This window comes from Ictalurus furcatus, chromosome 11 (assembly GCF_023375685.1).
Source record: "Ictalurus furcatus strain D&B chromosome 11, Billie_1.0, whole genome shotgun sequence".
In the NCBI taxonomy this organism is placed as follows: Eukaryota; Metazoa; Chordata; class Actinopteri; order Siluriformes; family Ictaluridae; genus Ictalurus; species Ictalurus furcatus.
Genome location: NC_071265.1, coordinates 17,900,543 through 17,919,988, shown reverse-complemented (window position 1 = coordinate 17,919,988; position 19,446 = coordinate 17,900,543). Strand labels below are relative to the sequence as shown.

At 39.1% G+C, this 19,446-nt stretch overlaps 1 protein-coding gene across 1 annotated transcript in view; it reads left to right on the top strand.

The window, feature by feature from the left end:
* The window catches only part of slc12a5a (solute carrier family 12 member 5a), a 110,817-nt gene that overhangs the window by 41,746 nt on the left and 49,625 nt on the right, over positions 1 to 19,446 (top strand). Inside the window, exons 2-3 of the mRNA XM_053637086.1 lie at positions 9,455 to 9,549; positions 10,256 to 10,387. Of these exons, the coding sequence (XP_053493061.1) occupies positions 9,455 to 9,549; positions 10,256 to 10,387 (227 nt within the window). The remainder of the gene's footprint in view (positions 1 to 9,454; positions 9,550 to 10,255; positions 10,388 to 19,446) is intronic.

Here is a 19,446-nt window from a genome sequence, read left to right as displayed (position 1 = left end):
ACTAACTTCTGCAATTCTCCAGCTGTGATTCTTGGAGATTTTTTGGCCACTCGAACCGTCCTCTTCACAGTGTGTTGAGACAATATAGACATACATCCTCTTCCAGGTTGATTCATAACAATTTCAGTTGACTGGAACTTCTTAATTATTGCTCTGATGGTGGAAATGAGTGTTTTCAATGCTCGTGTTATTTTCTTATAGCCACTTCCCATTTTTTGAAGCTCAATGACCTTTTGCCGCACCTGTGTTTTGTTTGCAATAGTTTGATATCCATGAGAGCAGAGTGTTTTTGTGAATTTTTATTTAACAAAATATCAAAAGGCTAAATAACAGGCAATTTTTCACAGCCTTCTTTGCTCATATTTACCAAGGTTGCCAATATTAGTGGAGGGCACTGTACACTATGCACTGTTTGAATCAAACTTTGTGCCTTTACCCCCATGGATCAGTTCCTTTGGGAGGTTTCACAGCAATCTCCCTTGAGAGTGTGGCAAAAACAACTGTTTCTGTGCAAACCCTTTTGCACTTTGATTGCCATGACAGCATGATTGCACTATTGATACGACCTAGCTGCAGGCGAACTGAACATGTTATGTATTATGGATTGCCAGTGTTATATTTTAACCTCTGCAAGACAGCAAAATGAGTGCCAGAGGATAGAACTGGAGTACCACAGGAGTACGCTGTATTCTGTATATCTGACTGCCAAACAGAGCTGCATGCAATCAACACTGCAATTAATTACTGCACATGGCACAATAAATGCAATAAATTACTGACACACCAAGCCAAAAACATAAGGATATAAAAGAATGGTTTTATCCATTAGCCGTGTTGTGTTGGTGGTCCTTACTTATTAGTTTATTTCATGAGTTCCTAATTCAATTCTCCATCTCTGCGTTGAGTTTTACTTTGAATATTTGTATTAATTGTTCTCACGTTGGTTGACAGCCTGATGGATCCTTTTTCTATAGTCATGTTATGAACCAGCAGACCGAGGACACATTTTCTATTTTTCTGCATACTTTAGGTCAGATATTTAAATTTCATTCTTCTGCAACCCCAAGCCAATCTACATTATTATTTAATTGTAGTTCTTAACACACCTGAGGCAAGTCATCTGCATTATATAGTTTTTATTTCTCTGACAGAATAGAAGAAAATACAATTGTTTACTGGCTGTGGGTCTCTACCAGTATTGGGAGGGTTACTTTAAAAAATGTATTCTGTTACAGTTACAAATTATTTAATAAAAAATGTAATCAGTAACGTAATCCAAGTATCACAATATGAAAGTAATGTAATCTGATTGTTTCTGGATTACTTGAAGGTCACATATGTAAATAAAGTCAAGAGAAAAGCAATATGATCTAAAATACTTTTATTCAGAGATTAGTTTAGAGCTTAAAAACATGCTCAATGTCTGTATTTGTTTTAATAAAAAGAATAAATAAATTAATGAATAAATAAATAATTAAAAGATCATTGTCCCTAATGCAGGTAACATTACATCACAAAAGCTAGGGTGACCATATTCTGGTTTGCCAAAAAGAGGACACCTTTTTTTTTAGCATCACATAAATATATATAAATAAAATTGGTTTCACTCTGCCCACGTTTTAAAATAAAATATTAGATGCCATGAGTGTACCTTCTGCCATCATTTACACATTTGAATGACCATATAATACGAAGCAATGTCTTAACATGAAATTAAAAATGACCTTATATGGCCATGGGCACTGTTTCATCTCAGGACAGCTGTCATTTGCTGCTATCGTCGAGCAACTGTTTGATGCCGTACACAACAGCGCTTCACCTTCTCGCATTCGCTGAGAGAAAGCAAATGGTTGAGAGGCAGGAATTTGGGCAATATTTGCTGCAAGCATTTTATAATCGATCAATTGGTGTGTGAGAATGGAGGAATTACAGAGGGGTTAAAGCAATGCAAATATGCACACACATGATGCAGTATTAGACATCATAATGTAACTAAAGCCGAATCCTGGACATTTTCTCAAATGTAGAAATACCGGCCAGGTGCGTTTTTAAGGTCAGAAAAAGAGGACATGTCCAGGAAAAACAGGACGTATGGTCACCCTAACAAAAGCATTTCAAAGAACTATTTTTGTTAATTTCTACCAAATTAACTTTGCACAAAATTTATTTGCACATGCACCAGGAGGTAGCTCATGTGAGGCACGACTGGCAACCAGAGAGAGAACCAGAACTATAATCAAGCAGCTGTCTATATTGTGTTATGTCAAAATAATTTCTTTGGCTTTAAATGAAAAAAATTGTAATCCTGATTGTATTCCCTTTTTTTTTCCAAAATGTACCTGTAATCTGATTACTTTGTTTTTTTGACGTAACTGTAACAGTTTACAGTTACTAGTTTTTTGTACCCTGATTAAGTAACACCTTTACATGTATCCCCAAGCCTGGTGTCTACGTCTGGAGAGGAATCTCTGCTTTCTATACTTATAACACCATTCCTGTGTTATGTATTAATACTGGAAATTGCATGTAAAGTCTCTACTTTGCTGATATTTTGTACAGTTCCTCCTATCATTTCAGGCGGTTTCAAAGCATTTCAAAAGCATTCAGAGCAGGGAACTACAAACCATGTACATTTCAGTGGGTCAGTGTGGTTACAGCTGGATTGTGCAGGTAATAAGAAGCTGATATTAGTCTAATTCACCAGCGTTTCAGTTCTTTATTGTTCAAGTGTCATTCGGGGGATAGTGCTCGAGATCATTAAACCGTTCTGAAATGGCATGGGGTGGACAGGAGCAAATGAAAAGTGGTGGCCTTACTGACTCTTATTTATTTATTGGATTTCCACAAATAATATGCTGTCAGGGAGCCCAGCTATGGTGCTTAGTGTGGTGTAAGAGGAAATAAAATTGAAGTTGACACACACTCTCCCATGCAAACCACACATTATGTAATGTTCCCATTCATTAAGTCAAAGCAAATGGGAATGCAAAAGGCTCTTGCTGTCTCCCTTCCATCCCCCAGTCCTTTTATTTTTCTCTGATCTTCATGAGGCTAAGCCAGAAAACGTAAGACATCAACAGGAATCTCCAAAACTGCATTCAACTTTACAGCCTGCCCAGCAACTATAGCACATTTCTTCCATGTTCAAGTGAAACTTTTCCATGGCTCATCTTCCAAATTACTTTATCTTAGCAGCTTTACCTCTTCATGGTTCAGATTTTTTCTGTCAGGTTGGCAGCCCAATGGTCTGTTAAATCGCTTACAGGTTTGAGAACCGATTTACGCATCAAGTTTCAGAGGACTGCACTGAGTCCTAAGCCTCCACAATATGGGAGTATGATATCACTCTATGGCGCACGGTGGCTTAGTGGTTAGCACGTTCACCTCACACCGCCAGGGTTGGGGGTTCAATTCCCACCGTGGCCCTGTGTATGTGGAGTTTGCATGTTCTCCTCCCCGAGTCCAAAAACATGCATGGTAGGCTGATTGGCATGACCTAAGTGTCCGTAGTGTATGAATGTGTGTATGTGTATGTGAGTGTGCCCTGCGATGGATTGGCACCCTGCCCATGGTATACCCTGCCTTGTGCCCGATGCTCCCTGGGATAAGCTCCAGGTTCCCCATGACCCTGAAGGAAGGATAAGCAGTATAGAAGATGAATGGATGGATGGATGGATATCACTTTAAAGGACCACTATAATGGAAAACTGAATATTCCTCAGTTCTCTAAAATGAAAAAGCTTAATATAGTTTGTAAACATGTTCATTTTGAAAACGTACCACTGCTTCCTCATTCTATAATGTCGATTTATGGAAATTAGGCTGCAAAAACATCTCGTTTCGATTTCTTGTTTCTACAAAGTCATAAATACAAGGACCTTTAAATATAGCCATTTTTATAGGTGGTTAGTTCCGCCTGTTTACTTTAAAACGGGTTAGTCCCTCCCATTTGCTTTGCAGCCCGCCTATTCACATTACAGCAGGTTAGTCCCACGTGTTCACTTTAAACCGGGCTAGCCCCACACATTCACGTTACAGCCCTGCCCATTCATTTTACAGCAGGTTATCCCTGCCCATTCACTGAAGGAGTCCAATTGTGCTGTGATTGCGTGTTGTTCTGATGTTAGTCGTTGATGTAAACATGTGATGAGTGATGTTCAAATAGAGTCGAGGTTGGTGGTTTCTTTTTTGATTGAGACAGGTTTTCTTTATTTTTAACTGCTAATGTGTCTCCAAGCAAACAAAGTGATGTTGATAGTGTGATGGGGTGGTTCAGCAGAAGGAATAATTGACTAATGACTTGATGCCACACCCACTGGGTCCATACATTGGCTGATTACATGTTTTGATTAAGGCAAAATGCATTACAGGCTGTGTTTAAAAGGTACATCTGAAGCATAGGGCAAGTTCAACTATACTGGACATGACAGCAGACCCAAAATTTCATTTTAATATTTCTACATTCTATCTATTCATTACTATTTACTCTGACCACTGATTTTGAGGCAGCTTTATCAAACAAATCATTTCTACATAACTGTATGCATTTTGAAATAATGACTTAAATTCATTATAGTTCCCAATTTCACAAGGCTGACTATTTGTCAATATGTTATTGACTGGCTGAGGACTGAAGAATGACAAAAATTTGCATCCCAGTACACAGGCAGGCAAAGCCACAATATTTTAATTGGGAATCCTTAGTAATAAGGCTCAGACTGTTCAAATAGAGATCAAAGCTTTGCAATGACCAACAACATGACTGTGGAATTTATAAGCTCTGTCTTCTATAAATGAAAAATAGGTGTGTTAATTAGCTCAAATCAGTAGCTTGGTGGCTGTGACTACTGATAGGCTGACATGGAGGAATGAGTGGCTAAACTCCATTTTAACCAGAAGGCCCTGCAAGCAAAATAATCCTGATAGGTGGAATGCAGCACCACATTTTCCTTTTCAGCCGGGTACACTGTGACAGACTGACAGGAAGTGCTGAAATACTCCTGAGGCTGCTCTGTCAATCAGATACAACCAGCCATGTCATGATGTGTGTCTGTATGCTTACAATGTGTTTAAAAGTACATCACCGTTTTAAAAGTTTATTTAATTGCCACAAATAAAAGACTGATATAAGTGGTCATGAGATAATGTACTATATAAAGCATCTCATTGGAAACTCTCTTTAACAGCAGGAACCATAAACACAGAAATTGGAATAAAGATTCAGTCTGTTCTGTCAAGCTGTTTTATGTCCATGCTTTGAGAACAACTAAAGATAAAAAAAAAAAATCAATTCCTTGAGGGATAACTGTAAATATTTTAGGTATAAATGCAATAATTCACTTCTAGATGTTTTTGTTTGTTTATTTTTGGGTTTACCCCCCTTATTTTCTCTTTAGTTCACTGACCAATTCCCACTAGGAGAGACTGAAGGTTAACACGTGCTTCCTCCGAGACCTGAGTCCACCTGCCACATCTTTTCGAACTGCATCACAGGGCAGCGTAACACACAGAGAAAATGTTTTATCTTCTAGTAGCAGAACACTTGAGATATATCTTGACTTATTATTCCCAGTTTCCACTATTCTGGCCCATTCCATTTCACTTACACACAATATCTAAAAAACCTCAGACTGTCCAGCACCAATTAATCCACAAACCACAGGCCAGTTAAACACTGATTGCCACTGACATTCCTCAATCCAAAGAGAGACAACTGACCATCATGCAAAGCGATTGGATGTGGCTTCATGCTCAACACATCTTGTCAGGGAAAGAAAAAGGATTAGTTGTGTCATTTAATAATTTAAGGTCAGCCTCTCAGGCTGTATGTGCCAGTTAGGCAGCTTTAGAAACTATGCTTTAGAGCCCTCAGGGATATTGTAGCCATGTGAAACATATGTTTATGTGCTGCTTTATGCACAGATGCATACAGAATGACTGAGTATATATAATATCCTCCTGACAGCATATGGGAAATGAATGTTTGTAAGGATGACAGACTACAGGATTAGTTTCTGGTAATGCAGACAGAATCATTGGTTTATGTCTCCCTCTTGAAAACAAAACAGTTTTCAGACTGTTCTTTTGTCTTTCTTATATTTGCCAGAAAAGATTCTCAGCATGCACAAAACATCGACCTTGAGGTGGGTGGCTACAACAGCAGAAGACCACATTAGGTTCCACTCCTGTCAGCCAAGAACAAGAATCTGAGGCTATCATGGGCAAGAGGCTTGAGAGGCTTTTCTGCTCACCACAGTTGTAAAGAGTGATTATTTAGTGATAGCAGAGCAATGTATAAAATGATGTACATACAGGTCAAGAGCTGTACATTGCCTGGTTTTTTTCCAATATTCAACTGTCCAGTTTTTAGAAACTTGTTCTCACTGTAGCCTCAGATTTCTCAAATTATTTGTGTTACCATAGATTTCTAGTCAGCTTGAACAAGTCTGGACATTCTGCTCTGACGACACTCATCAACAGCATGTTTCTGCCTGCAGAACTATCGCTCACTTGATGTTTCTTTTTTGTTTTTCGCACCACACTATTGTTTACACTCTATGGCTGAGGAAAAAAATGATTCTGAAATACTTAAACTGGCCTGTTTGCCACCACAAACATGCCATGTTCATAGTCACTGAGATCCCATTTTTCACCCTTCTGATGTTTGATGTGAACAGTAATTGAGGCTCTTGACCTGTACCTGCATCCTTCATGAATGAGCAGGCGTACAGGTGTTCCTGTTAAAGTGGCTAGTGAGTGTATAGCTAAAAACGGCTGCTCTTGCGTGACAGGGTTCTTTGGATGGTTAACTGTTCTAGCGTTCTAAAAGGGTCTACTAGGAGGGGGTCTTGATTCATGCTGTCATAGTCAGTTAAAGTGTCAAATACCCCAGGGATAAACACTCAATTCTTATTGATTAATGGATAATCATTATTTGCCATTAATGGATGCTGAATATTATACTGTTAAGCTGTCAAGGTTTATTTCGTTAGAACAATAATTTATGCACTTTACACTAGGGACCATCAGTTAAATTTGACCTGGGCTAAAATTCTCTCTGACTAATCATTGTTTGGGCCAGTTACCACCAAACACCACAAAATTAAACACCTCAACACCTCAGAGACTTTAAACAGCCACTCCACTGGCCACTCCAGATGGTGTTTGAACATAGAGGTGCTGTTATGTCCCATAGTCAACAGCCACTGGCTCAAATAAAATCCCACAGTTATTTACATTAAGCATGGAAAACAGCGTCACACACACTAAATGGTTTTGTTCGGCCAGTAAATTAAATTTGAATATATATTGTGGTAATGCGCATTTATAGGAGTCTGATAGTCCAATACAGACAATTTACATATATTAACTGGCTCATAGAGTAAGAGCACAGAAATGAAGCTCCACTGAATAAATGATTTCTCAGTGTATGTGAACTGAATGAATGAGTAGTGTAAACTGAAAAGCTTGACCTGCACAACAATGAAAGATTATAGCTCCATTCCTTAATTTTCATTGCTTGGTACTGGACTTTGGTTACAGTTAGATGTGTTTGAAATCTTTTTAATCAACTCAACATGCTGAAGCATACTTCCAGGTTCTGCATGTCACATTCAGGAAAATATACTATGAAAGCAACAAGATAAGAGTGAAGGAGCTCAGATATTCTGGTCGCATGTACAGAAGTTTTGCAAGAAGATATGTTTTAAGACATAGGTTGCCTTTTTAATTTTTCACTATTGTAGTAGAAATAAGATTTTCCAGTTTCTCATTTGTAGTAAAGAATTAGTAGTCCTGTGTTCATACACTGTGTAACGACACGGGACTGGAGGTAGAAGCAATCGCAGATCAGCGTCTTTATTTGAAACTTAGATCAATAAACAAGGAACCGCGGTCTAGACAGGGACAGATAATCAACCTTAAACGAGAAACTGGATGCGAGGCAGGGAACAGAACAGGACACGTAAACAAGACCGCTTAGCATGCATAGCGTATTCACCATTACATTCAGGTTCAAACACTCATTTAGTTACGAAAGTAAATGCTGCGCGAAGTGCACAGCAACGCGAGGGGTTTAAATAACTAACACAATCAATACTAAATCACAGACACCTGGAGTAAATCAAGACACACCCTCGAACATCAACCAATGCTTAAACAAGGGGAAAACCAAAACAAACAAAGGCGCATGTCCATGTACAAAAGTCTCGTGCACGTGCACTCTCTAAAGCCGCGCGTGCATGTCGACGCCGCAGTGCCATCTGCCGGCGGGAGCATAACACACTGCATAGTGCATTACATAACTTGGTTGTATTGTGGTTATGGTTATATTCTATTTGTATCATTAAGCACAAGCATTACTTTTACAAATATGATTGAATAGAATAATTAAATAACAGAACTGTTACTTTAAAATCTATTCTCTGATGAAATGTAAGGTGCTCTTGCTTCACATGTGACTATAAGAAGAAGTATACATTTATTTACAAAATATCAACTGCTGCTCTATAGTGGACTCTTGCATGTACTACACCATGTCACACTGCACAACTTCATTCTATATATTGAATTATATGGGAAGCATGTAGCTGTCATTTCTACCTCATTTCCCACACCACAAACACATCCCCATGAGTAAAAGTTGATGGTTCGTATCGGAGTGCTAATACGGTGCTTGTATGATGTTCCCTCTGACTGGGTCACGAGTGGCTCTTCTGGTGATGATGACACCATTTTAGAAATACGTTGGCACCAGTTTAGAAATACATTGACTTTTGAATTATGTTTGCAGTCAGAAAGTTCAATCTGACAGCCCTAGTGTTTACTCTGTTCATATACTTTATGCATGTAAGGTTATGTCATGCTCTAAGTGTCTATGTAGTCTATGTAAGTCTATGAGACTGTGGTAGCCTTGTTATCATTCTTCACCTGTGGTGTGAGTGTGTGGAGAAGTCTCTGTCACTAGTATAAGCCTGTCAGCCAGTTCTATAAATAGCCCTGGAGCAAATTCCAACTCCAAGTGGTTTACTAACAGTACAGGGGCTATTAGCAGAAGCATAGCTCTTCTTTAGTACTTCGAAAGCACAGATCAGCAGTCACTTTGTGCCAGAGATTCTTAAGCGAGACCTCTAAGATTCCCTAAAAAATTCATTTCGTAAAAGTTCGTGGTGCACCTAAACCGAATATTCAAACACAGAACTGCTCTCAAGGTCCATAATCACATTTAAGTATGGGGGGGAAATTCACTTCTTTTTTTTTTTGCTCTTTATAAAGCCAAAATGAATATCTGCATTTCTAAGCAAAAAGGTGCTGCAATTATTTAACTTAACATTTCTCTTGTGGAAATTCACACTCGTCGTCGTTGTTGTTGTTGTTTTGCATATGATGATGTTGTATGTATCTTAGTTTATTATTTGTTTTTGCTGTAATGTGTAATGCTTCTGGTCATTTTCAGGAGATGGGAATCCCAAGGAGAGCAGTCCTTTCATCAACAGCAGTGATCCAGAGAAGGGCCAGCAGTATGATGGCAAAAACATGGCGCTGTTTGAGGTATGCATACATGCATTATAGACTATGAAATGCTCCCTAGTTTTACTGTCGACAGGGGCTAATGTATTTAATTTAATCCCACCTCACTGTTACATTCATAACATGTCATCAGCAGTGACGGGGTGCATGTGAAATAAAATAGCGGGGGTAATAAACATTATATTTTTATTACATGATTACATTCTTGGCCATTAAAAAAAAAAAAAACTTATTTCAAAATGCCTTTGGGAGGAGATACTACAAATAAATAGACTAAGCACACATCATCCAATCAAAGTACAAATTATTCTAAGGGAGAAATAACAAAAAAGTAAGGTTTGCGTTCCTTGGTTTGAAGAAAAGAGCTGGCTAATGACAAGCAGCTTTTTTGTTTCCTGTGTGTGATATTTAGAAGAGACATGGCTTCCTCATGGATGAGTGAGTGTGTGTTCCTGTGTATGCATAATAATTTATGCCAATGCTTTTACAATGTAAATATCTAAAAGGCTCACTTCTATAGCACTATATTATTATAGAGCTTATTATAGTAAGTTCTATAATAGTAATGGTGAGTTATTGATTGGTTCGTAGAATTTGTTTTCCATTCAATATTGCAACCAGCCATCACTGCCTATTTTACATTTTTAGTGCATTTGAATGTTTACGTGTTACATCTCTATTACTACTGAAGCGGGTTCTTCTATGTGCGTTTGTGTGTGTGCTGTAGGAGGAGATGGACACTAGTCCCATGGTATCGTCTCTGCTCAGTAGCCTTGCCAACTATTCCAACCTGCCTCAGGGCAGCAAGGAACACGAGGAAGCTGAGAACAATGAAGGTTCGCGCAAGAAGCCTGTACAGGTAACGCATACTCACTCACACTCACATACAGCCTTTTACACACACGAGCCTACATCAAGTGTCTTTCACTCCATTTGATTTCCATTCCATTTTTTCAAAGCCTTTCAAAATTTGTAATAAATATATTTCTAATGAATACATGGCAACATCTTTCTCAGACCTTTTGATCCAGCTCCCCTCCTAGAGTAGCCCAGTGCTCGAGTCTACTCTCGGCACTACCACACTTGCTTAGAATCGGTTAAAATCAAACATTACATGGAAGATTTGACAGGCAGTATAGTTGTTCGTGGAGACAGCTATATGGCAAGGTAATATGAGATTTCAGCTTTCTGCTTTCTCAATTAACTTTTTACGCTTTGACATAAAGATAATCCCAAGTAGCCTAAGAAGAGGCACTCATTAGACAGCACTACTGTTTAGCGCTCTCTCTTTCTTTTTTCTTTTTTTCTTTCTCTTCCCCCCTGAGTCTGTGTTGATCAACAAATGCTTCCATGATTAGGAAGTCAGACATACAGGAAGCAAAAAATAGTCTTGACATACAGTGCCTCGAGAATGTAATTACCCCCCAGAGGTTATTTCTTGTTTTAGTTTATTGCAGCATCAAATTTAAGTGTATGCAAATGAGATTTTTTTTTCTTTGCTCATTTTAAAGTTGCCCTTTACAGAAATAATGAAATAGTATTTAGATGATTTCAGAATTAGTTTTAAAGTCTAAAAACTGCATAATTGACAAGTATGCAACTAATAATAAATGTTAAATAGGCTAGTCCTGTGTTTATTTTACATCCATCTATGTCCAATTTTATGTTTGCATAATAAATATCTCTGACTTTGGGATGTCTAACAGCTAAAATGGTAGATCAGATCAGTCCTGCTTTCATGAAGGACACCAAGGAACTGCCTTTGAAGCTTCCATCTTAGGAAGAATAAGGTGGAGAAGGTTATTAAAACATAGGGAAAGCTTTGAACTTTCTTAGGAGTACTGTGAAATCCATTTTAACAGTGAAAAGAATTAGCAAGAAGGGCAGTTATCAGAGAAGTGTCTAAGAATCCAGCTACAACCGGAACCTGTGCAGACCTCAACAATATCCTCAGCTCTGCACAGATTCAGCCTCTATGGAAGTCACTTCTGAGAAAGGCCATGTTAGAAAATCTGAAAGCTGTTGGAAAAAGATTTTACGGTCTAATGAGACAAAAGTTAAGGCATTCAGTCTAAAGCCAAAGCATATTGCCTGGTGCAAACCAAAGCATGTCAGCAGGAGGAACTGGAAAGCTTGTCAGCATCACAGGCAACATAGATGGAGTCAAATATAAGCATATTGTTGAGGAGAACCTGCTCCAGTCAGCCAGACATCTGCATTTAGAGTGAAACAACAAGACAATCCAAATCACAGAGCAAAAACAATGGATTGGCTTGAAAAAGAAGGTTTGTGTTTTGGAATGGCTGAGTCAAAACCCAGACTTAAATCAGTGGCATGGCCTGAAAATTGCTGGCCATCAACATTCTCCATCTAATTTGGGAGTGTAATGATTATTAACAGCTATCAACACTCAAGGTAATCAGAGTTGTTATTTGAACGCCTCGTGTTGCTGCGCACTGTGCACAGTATTACATACCTATTGGGGTAATGGTGCCACGCGGTAATGTTCCATGTTCTGCTCTGGTTTCGTGTATCATGCCATAGTCCTAGTTAAATGATTGCCATGTCTAGTTTCTTGTATCATGCCATAGTCCTAGTTAAATGATTGGCAAGTCTAGTTTCTTGTTTCAGGCCATAGTTAAGCGACAGATGAGTATTTGTTGAAGTGGGTAATTGTGATAAGCGGTAGCGGTTCCAAGTCTTGTTCTAAGTTTCATGTTTCATGCCTCAGTTCGAGTTCTTGTTTAAACCTTGGTTCCCGTTTGCTTGTACGCTGACTGCAGTTGTCCATAAAGACTTTGATCCTGCACTTACTTTCTGTCCCAGTCTCGGATCGTAACAGAGCGTTTGACTGCAGAACAAGTTTCAAATCAAATATTAGCGTCATTTGACGGTGAATCTGACAGTGAAGCTGTCAGTGAACAAAATGTTGATTTTGATGATTATGAACACGATAGTAGCCTATTGAGAGTAACGTATCCAATGAGCCGGATCCTGAATATGAACCAGATGCTGAATTTACCAGGGGAAGCACAGAAGGTACCACATTTGCCTATCATAATATTACTTGATAACATTGTTATTAGTCATGAAAATTATACATGATACATGAATGATACATTGAATGAAAATGCTACAATACTTTCACTATTTTAGCGCACGCATGAATTATTAGTGCATAATTTTTTAATGGTGTATATTTTTTGCATCTGTTTAATGACAAATGTCAAAATATAATGAGAAATGCTGTATTTTATTATTTTGTAATTGTTAATAAAATATTAGGACAGTTGTATACTATTGGGGCAGTTAAGGTTCAGTTAAGAACCATGTTAGATATATACACTGGGTCACTAACAACCAGAATATGTAATAATGTTTGGCGAAACATGTATGAATTTAAGGGTTAATGTTATTTCTGTAGAGAGTCACTTTAAAAGCAGCAGGAAAAAAGTCTATTCTGATATGCTTAAATTTGATGTTGCAATGCAGCAAAAAGAGTCAAAATACTCATGGGGTCGGGGGTGAATACTGTCTGGAAGCATCTGATTGAGTTGAAGATCACTGTTCTTTTTAAATATTTGGCTGATGCTTTTATAAGTGTCTTACAGTTGAGACAGGATACAACTGAGGATTAAGGGCCTTGCTCAGGACCCCACAGTAATAGCTTGGCAGTGCACTCATAACCTTCCATTCAGTAGCCCAAAGTGTTAACCACTGAGCCACCACAGACATTTTCTCTTTTTCCTATAGGTTTGTTTTAACAGTTGGAGGTTAAAAATAAAAAAAGGTTAGAAATAGTTTAATACTCTTATATTTGGTTTATTGTAATCTCATAATTTGAAATACTAGATAAATTTGACTATATTCAAAATATTTTCATTTGCTGTCATTTTTTGCAATGTGGCTGGCTCAAAACTGTGTGAAACAGTTATATTTTTTACCTCAGAATGTTAAGCAAGTAACAGCGCAATGCAGTCATTTATGTCTTTGCTAAGATGTCAGTGGTAGTTTACCGACTTGAGTTAGAATTAAAAATGCAGTGGTTTTTAACATCTACTGACTATCAATGCAAAGATAAGAGACAGTGTGTATGTGTGTGTGAGAGAGAGAGAGAGAGAGAGAGGAGTTTGTACTCTCATAGCGATTGAAGGGAGAAGTTTAATCTTCCCTGAGTTTTAGAGCGTGTCTCAAACGTAATTATCTCACCGACAAAACAGCTGCACTCCAATCAGCCTCCATTTTGAGAGGGTCAGCTGGAACACATGAGACCCTGGTTATTTCAGATGCTTTAAATGAATGAAGCAAAAGCCATAAGCCAGGCATGCAGTATGGAAATATGGCATGAGCTAGCATTGTGTTTTATAGTACATATTTTAGCCACTGATCCAGAAAGGGCATAAAGGGCATATGGTCAGAAAAAAATAAATACATCATCGCTCAGACCAAGATAATATGACATCTCGGGGGAAAAAACACGTTGCCTCATGCATCCAGTATGTATTGAATCCCTTTTTCACAGTCCCCACCTCCATCTATCTCGTCACTCCATAGAAATATGACTGTGAAATTTCTGCTTAGGACAATTATTAATGCAATCAAGCGTGGAGCCAGAGCAATGCAACATGACATGACATTAATCAAAACCCAAGGGCTGAATTTTAATGAGGAGCTTCAGACTGATGAAAAGAGGAGGACCTTTACTCACAGCCAGGGTGGAGCAAAATGGCATTTCTGTACACTGTGTATCAAGTGTGAGAACCACAAGTTTGTCATAATGGATTTTGTCTTGTTATCCCAGTATCTCTAATGAGGTACTGTTCAGTTTTACCTTGTAGAATGACAGTTCAGTGTGACAACGAAAAAGCTTTTAACAATAAGTAGAAAAGTTAAATTGTTAAATTATCCAAACAAAGAAGTGGGGAGAGAGAGAGAGAGAGAGAGAGAGAGAGAGAGAGAGAAACAGAAACAGGCAGAGAGCTTGCGGAAAGATGATTTTGGGTGTGGTCTTTTGACAGAGCTACTACCATAACTACACTTAGCTGTTCTGAAATAGCCAAAAGTATGGGGACACCAGACCACTGAACATCCCATACTAAAACCATGGCCATTAATATTGAGTTGGTCCCCCTTTGCTGCTAAAAGAGTCTGCATTATTCTGGGAAGGATTTCCACTAGATTCTAGAGCGTGACTATTGGGTTTTCTACTCATTCAGCCACAAGAGCATTACTGAAGTCAGGTACTGATGCTTGGCAAGAAGGTCTGGTGCGAATTTGGTGTTCCAGTTCATCCCAAATGCATTCAGCGGGTTGAGGTCAAGGCTCTGTGTAGGCCACTCAAGTTCTTCCACACCAACCTTGGCAACCCATGTCTTCATGGACCTCACTTTATCATCCTGCAAAAGGCTTTGGTCCCTAAGTTCCAGTGAAGGGGAATATTTATGCTACAGCATAGACATTCAAGACAATTATGTGTTTCCAACTTAGTGGCAAAAGTTTGGGGAAGACCCTCATATGGGTGTCATGGTTGGGTGTCCACATACTTTTGGCCATACTGTGTAACATCTATATATTAAAGGGTGTTGAGTTAGATGAGAAAATGTTTTGAGGTGAATACGTAGGAATGACATTTCCATGAAACTAATTATCTCACTGTCTATTATTTCATAATCTATTTAGATATTAATCCGCAGTATATGGTTAATCACTGCAGTGAATGCGATTTTTAAGTGAATATTCCAGTAAAGGAGTACCTGGCTTAAAAGATCATTGAAAGGGGGTACTGTAGCCAAAAATGAGCCTGTAGTCTAATGTATGCTAATTGGGAGCAAATTTATCTCTTTCTCACAAAGTTGTTTGCCAATCCCATGTCCATTTTAACATAATTAGTTTCTGTGTTTATCTTCATTCAGTAGATAAGTGCTCTCTCAGACAGACACACTAGAACAATTAAAGCACTGCCAGTTATCATACTGTCTAATGTTCCATTGCTTCAACTCAATTATGACTATTGGTATTATTGTGTCCAAGCAAGTAAGTTCAAGACTCATATCATATCTTAATGACCAACTGAAAATAGAGTTCTGTGAAAAAGTATTTGATTTGATATCTGATTTCATCTATTTTTGTGTACATCTCATACTAAATTGTTTCAGAAATTAAAACAAAATCTAAGGTAAAACAAAGGCAACCTGAGCGAAAAAGTTGTCCAATACCAACTGGGCCTGTGTGAAAATATATTTGCCCCTGTAGTTACTAAGTCCCCAAATCTATGAAAGTGCACTCATAATGGGGCTCCAGCCGGACTAGATGCAACCAGACCTGATTACTGCAAACCCTGTTCAATCAAATCAACACTTAAATAGAACTTTGTCAACAGCATGAAGTTGGTTAAAAGGTCTTACCCAGTAATACACTATGGCAAAGTTGAAAGAAATTCCAGAAATGATGATGAAGTAAGTGATTGAAATACATCAGTCTGGGAAGGGTTACAAAGCTATTTCAAAGGTTCTGGGACTCCAAAGAACCACAGTGAGAGCCATTATCTCCAAATGGAAAAACTCAGCACAGTAGTGAACCTTCCCAATAGTGGCCACCTTCTAAAATTCCTCCAAGAGCACAAAAAGTACTCATCCAGCAAGTCAAAGAAGACCCAAGGACAACATCAAAGGACCTACAGGCCTTTCTTACATCAGTAAAGATCACTGTTCATGACTCCACTATCAGAAAGACACTGGGCAAAATGACATCCATGGAAGAATGATGAGGTGAAAACCACTGCTAACTCAAAAGAACATTAAGGATCATCTGAATTTTGCCAAAACACACCTTAATGATACTCAAACCTTTTGGGAGAATGTTCTGTGGATTGATCAGTCGAAAGTGGAACTGTTTGGAAGACAGGTGTCCCATTACATCTGGCATAAACCAAACACAGACTTCCACAAAAAGAACACCATTCTACGGTCAAGCATGATGGTGGAAGTGTGATGGTGTGGGGATGCTTTGCTGCTTCAGGGCCTGGGCAACTTACAATAATTGAGGGAAACATGAATTCTGACCTCTACCAGAAAATCCTAAAAGAGAATGTCTGGTCTTCAGTCCGTAAATTGAAACTCAAGCACAACTGGATTATGCAGCAAGACAATGATCCAAAGCATAGGAGTAAGTCCTAGTCTTTAAGTAAGTGAAAGAGGGACTTCCGGCTGAGCATGTAAGTGAGAAGGCACGAGTGGAGTGAGCATTTTATCTTTTAATTGTACTTTTCAGGCAACCTGAATCTTTTCTAAGACATTTGGTGCGCTCCTTTTCAATTACTCGGTCCACGACTATAACCAGAAAGGAATTATGGCTTTTGAAAGACTACGGAAACCTAAATTTTCACCGAGCACGACGAGTCATGGCGACAAGCTACCGCTGGATTTTGAAAATCTCCGCAACACTTTAATAGCGGAGCTCACGTCTACCATCGCAGTTCAGGTGAAAGCAGCTATTGACTCCGCTCTGGCCCCAGTTGTTGCGTCGTTTGAGAGTTTTAAATCGGGCATTGAATCACAAGGACGGCGTATTGACAAGCTTGACCAGCACCTGAACGATTACAGTGACTGCATTGTAGCACTGGAACAGATGGTGCTGAAGCCAACTTCGGCTAACAAACAACTCACCGAGAAAGTTGAGGATTTAGAGTCCCGCTGCAATCTCATCGGCATTCCGGAACGAGAAGAAGGGAGCGATCCGGTAACATTTATGTCTAAATTTTTCCAGGATGTGCTCGGATCAGAAATCTTTCCGACTGCTCCATTGCTGGATAGAGCGCACCGCATTGGCCCCGTGCCCTCGGAGGAACAGCGAGAGAATCAGAGGTCCTGAGTGATGATTGTGCGGTTTCACTACTTTCACGACAGAGAAAAAGTTGTTCGACGCGGGAATTGGAATCAACTTTTCCATCAGGTCCGTAAGGTCTTCATCTTTCCTGACTTCAGCTCCAGCGTCGCTAAGAGGAGAGCGGCCTTCGCTGCGGTGAGAAACAGCTTGCGTGAGAGAAATGTGCAGTCTTCTCTCAGATACCCTACTCGCCTTCGGATAGACCTCGGTGATGAGACGCTACAATTCGACTGTCCCCAGAAAGCGCAAAGATGGTTTAATGAACGGTTTCCTCCATCTTAATCTGTCTATATAACAGTTAACCGATTTATTAATACCTGTAATGGGACTGTAAAACTACGCGGGTGTGGACAACTATATTAGTTTCCATGTAAATCTACAGGATGACTGTGTTTTGGTTTTTTTGCTCGGGAGTGACTTCACACAACAAGAATAGGTACGGTTCACAAGTATCAGATGTTCCAGTGTTGTAGGGTTCTTCCTCCATTGTTTGGGAATGGAGAGAAGATAATTGATGGTCGGGTGGTGAGGTGGGTGAGGGTGGGGTGGTGTGTTGTTGTTGTGGGGTTTTCCCCGCATCCCCTTCCCCCCCCCCTTTCCTTATTGATATCAACCTCTCTGTACTCCATTCTGTACTAATCTAAATTGATGGAAAATACCTGAAGTTCATTCAGATTTCTGAGTTGGAATGTGAAAGGTCTGAATGGTCCCATTAAAAGATCCAAGGTTTTGACACATTTAAAACTACAAAAACCTGACGTTGCGTTTCTTCAGGAAACTCATCACCGTCTCAGGGATCAACGCAGACTCCAAGTTCACTGGACATCGCATATGTTCCACTCCAATTTTGATTCCAGGTCCAGGGGAGTTTCTATTTTGATAAGTAAGACTGTGCCCTTTTCTTTTGATAACGTTATTTCTGATGTAAATGGTAGATATGTGATTGTGGAAGGGAAAATTTCACAAACGGCAGTAGTTTTGGTGAATGTATATGCCCCGAATTTTGATAGTGCTCCTTTTGCTCAGAATTTGTTATCAAAAATTCCTGCTTTGAACACGCATCTCTTGATATTTGGGGGAGATTTAAACTGTGTTATTGACCCGGTTTTGGACAAATCTAGCACTGTTGCAAAGGCTCCCTCTGCAATGGCAAAGGTGTTCTGAGTTTATGGTTCAGAATGGTTACATTGATCCGTGGAGGTATTTTAACCCCACAGTGAGAAAATATTCTTTTTTTTCTCACGTACATAAATCTTTTTCTCGCATTGATTACTTTTTTATTAATAACTCTCTAATTTCTCGGGTTGTAAACTCTGAATATCTACCAATTGTTATTTCAGACCATGCTCCTCTAAGTCTTGACATTCTTCTACCTTCACATCGCGCCTTTCGTCCACCATGGAGGCTTAACTCTCTACTTTTATCCGATTCAGCGTTTTGCAAGTATATTTCTACTTCAATAGATGATTTTCTTCTTACTAATCAAACTGATTCAATCTCTTACTCTTTACTTTGGGAAACTTTAAAGGCCTTCTTAAGGGGACAGATAATCTCTTATTCTGCTCATGCCAATAAGCAATGCAAGGATAAGAAAAAAGAGATATCGGATAATATTCGAGCCATTGATGACCACTATGCTCTCAACCCGACCCCTGAGCTGCATAAACAAAGGCTTAATTTGCAGGCGGAGTTCGAGTTGTTATCGACAGGTGAGGCGGAGAGGCTGTTGTTACATACACGTGGCAATTATTATGAATATGGAGATAAGGTCGGTCGGTTGTTGGCTCACCAACTGCGTAGCCGAGTGGCCTCGCGCTCTATCACTCAGATTATGCAGTCCAGTGGTGCATTAACATCGGATCCTGTAGAAATTAATTCAACTTTTAAAAGTTTTTACTCCTCTTTATACACAGCTGGATCTCCTGACAATTCAGGTAACATGGACCATTTTCTTGGAAATATTGATTTTCCCGGAGTTGACCCTCTATTGGCATCTGAGCTTGACAGCCCCATCACCTTAGATGAGATCACTAA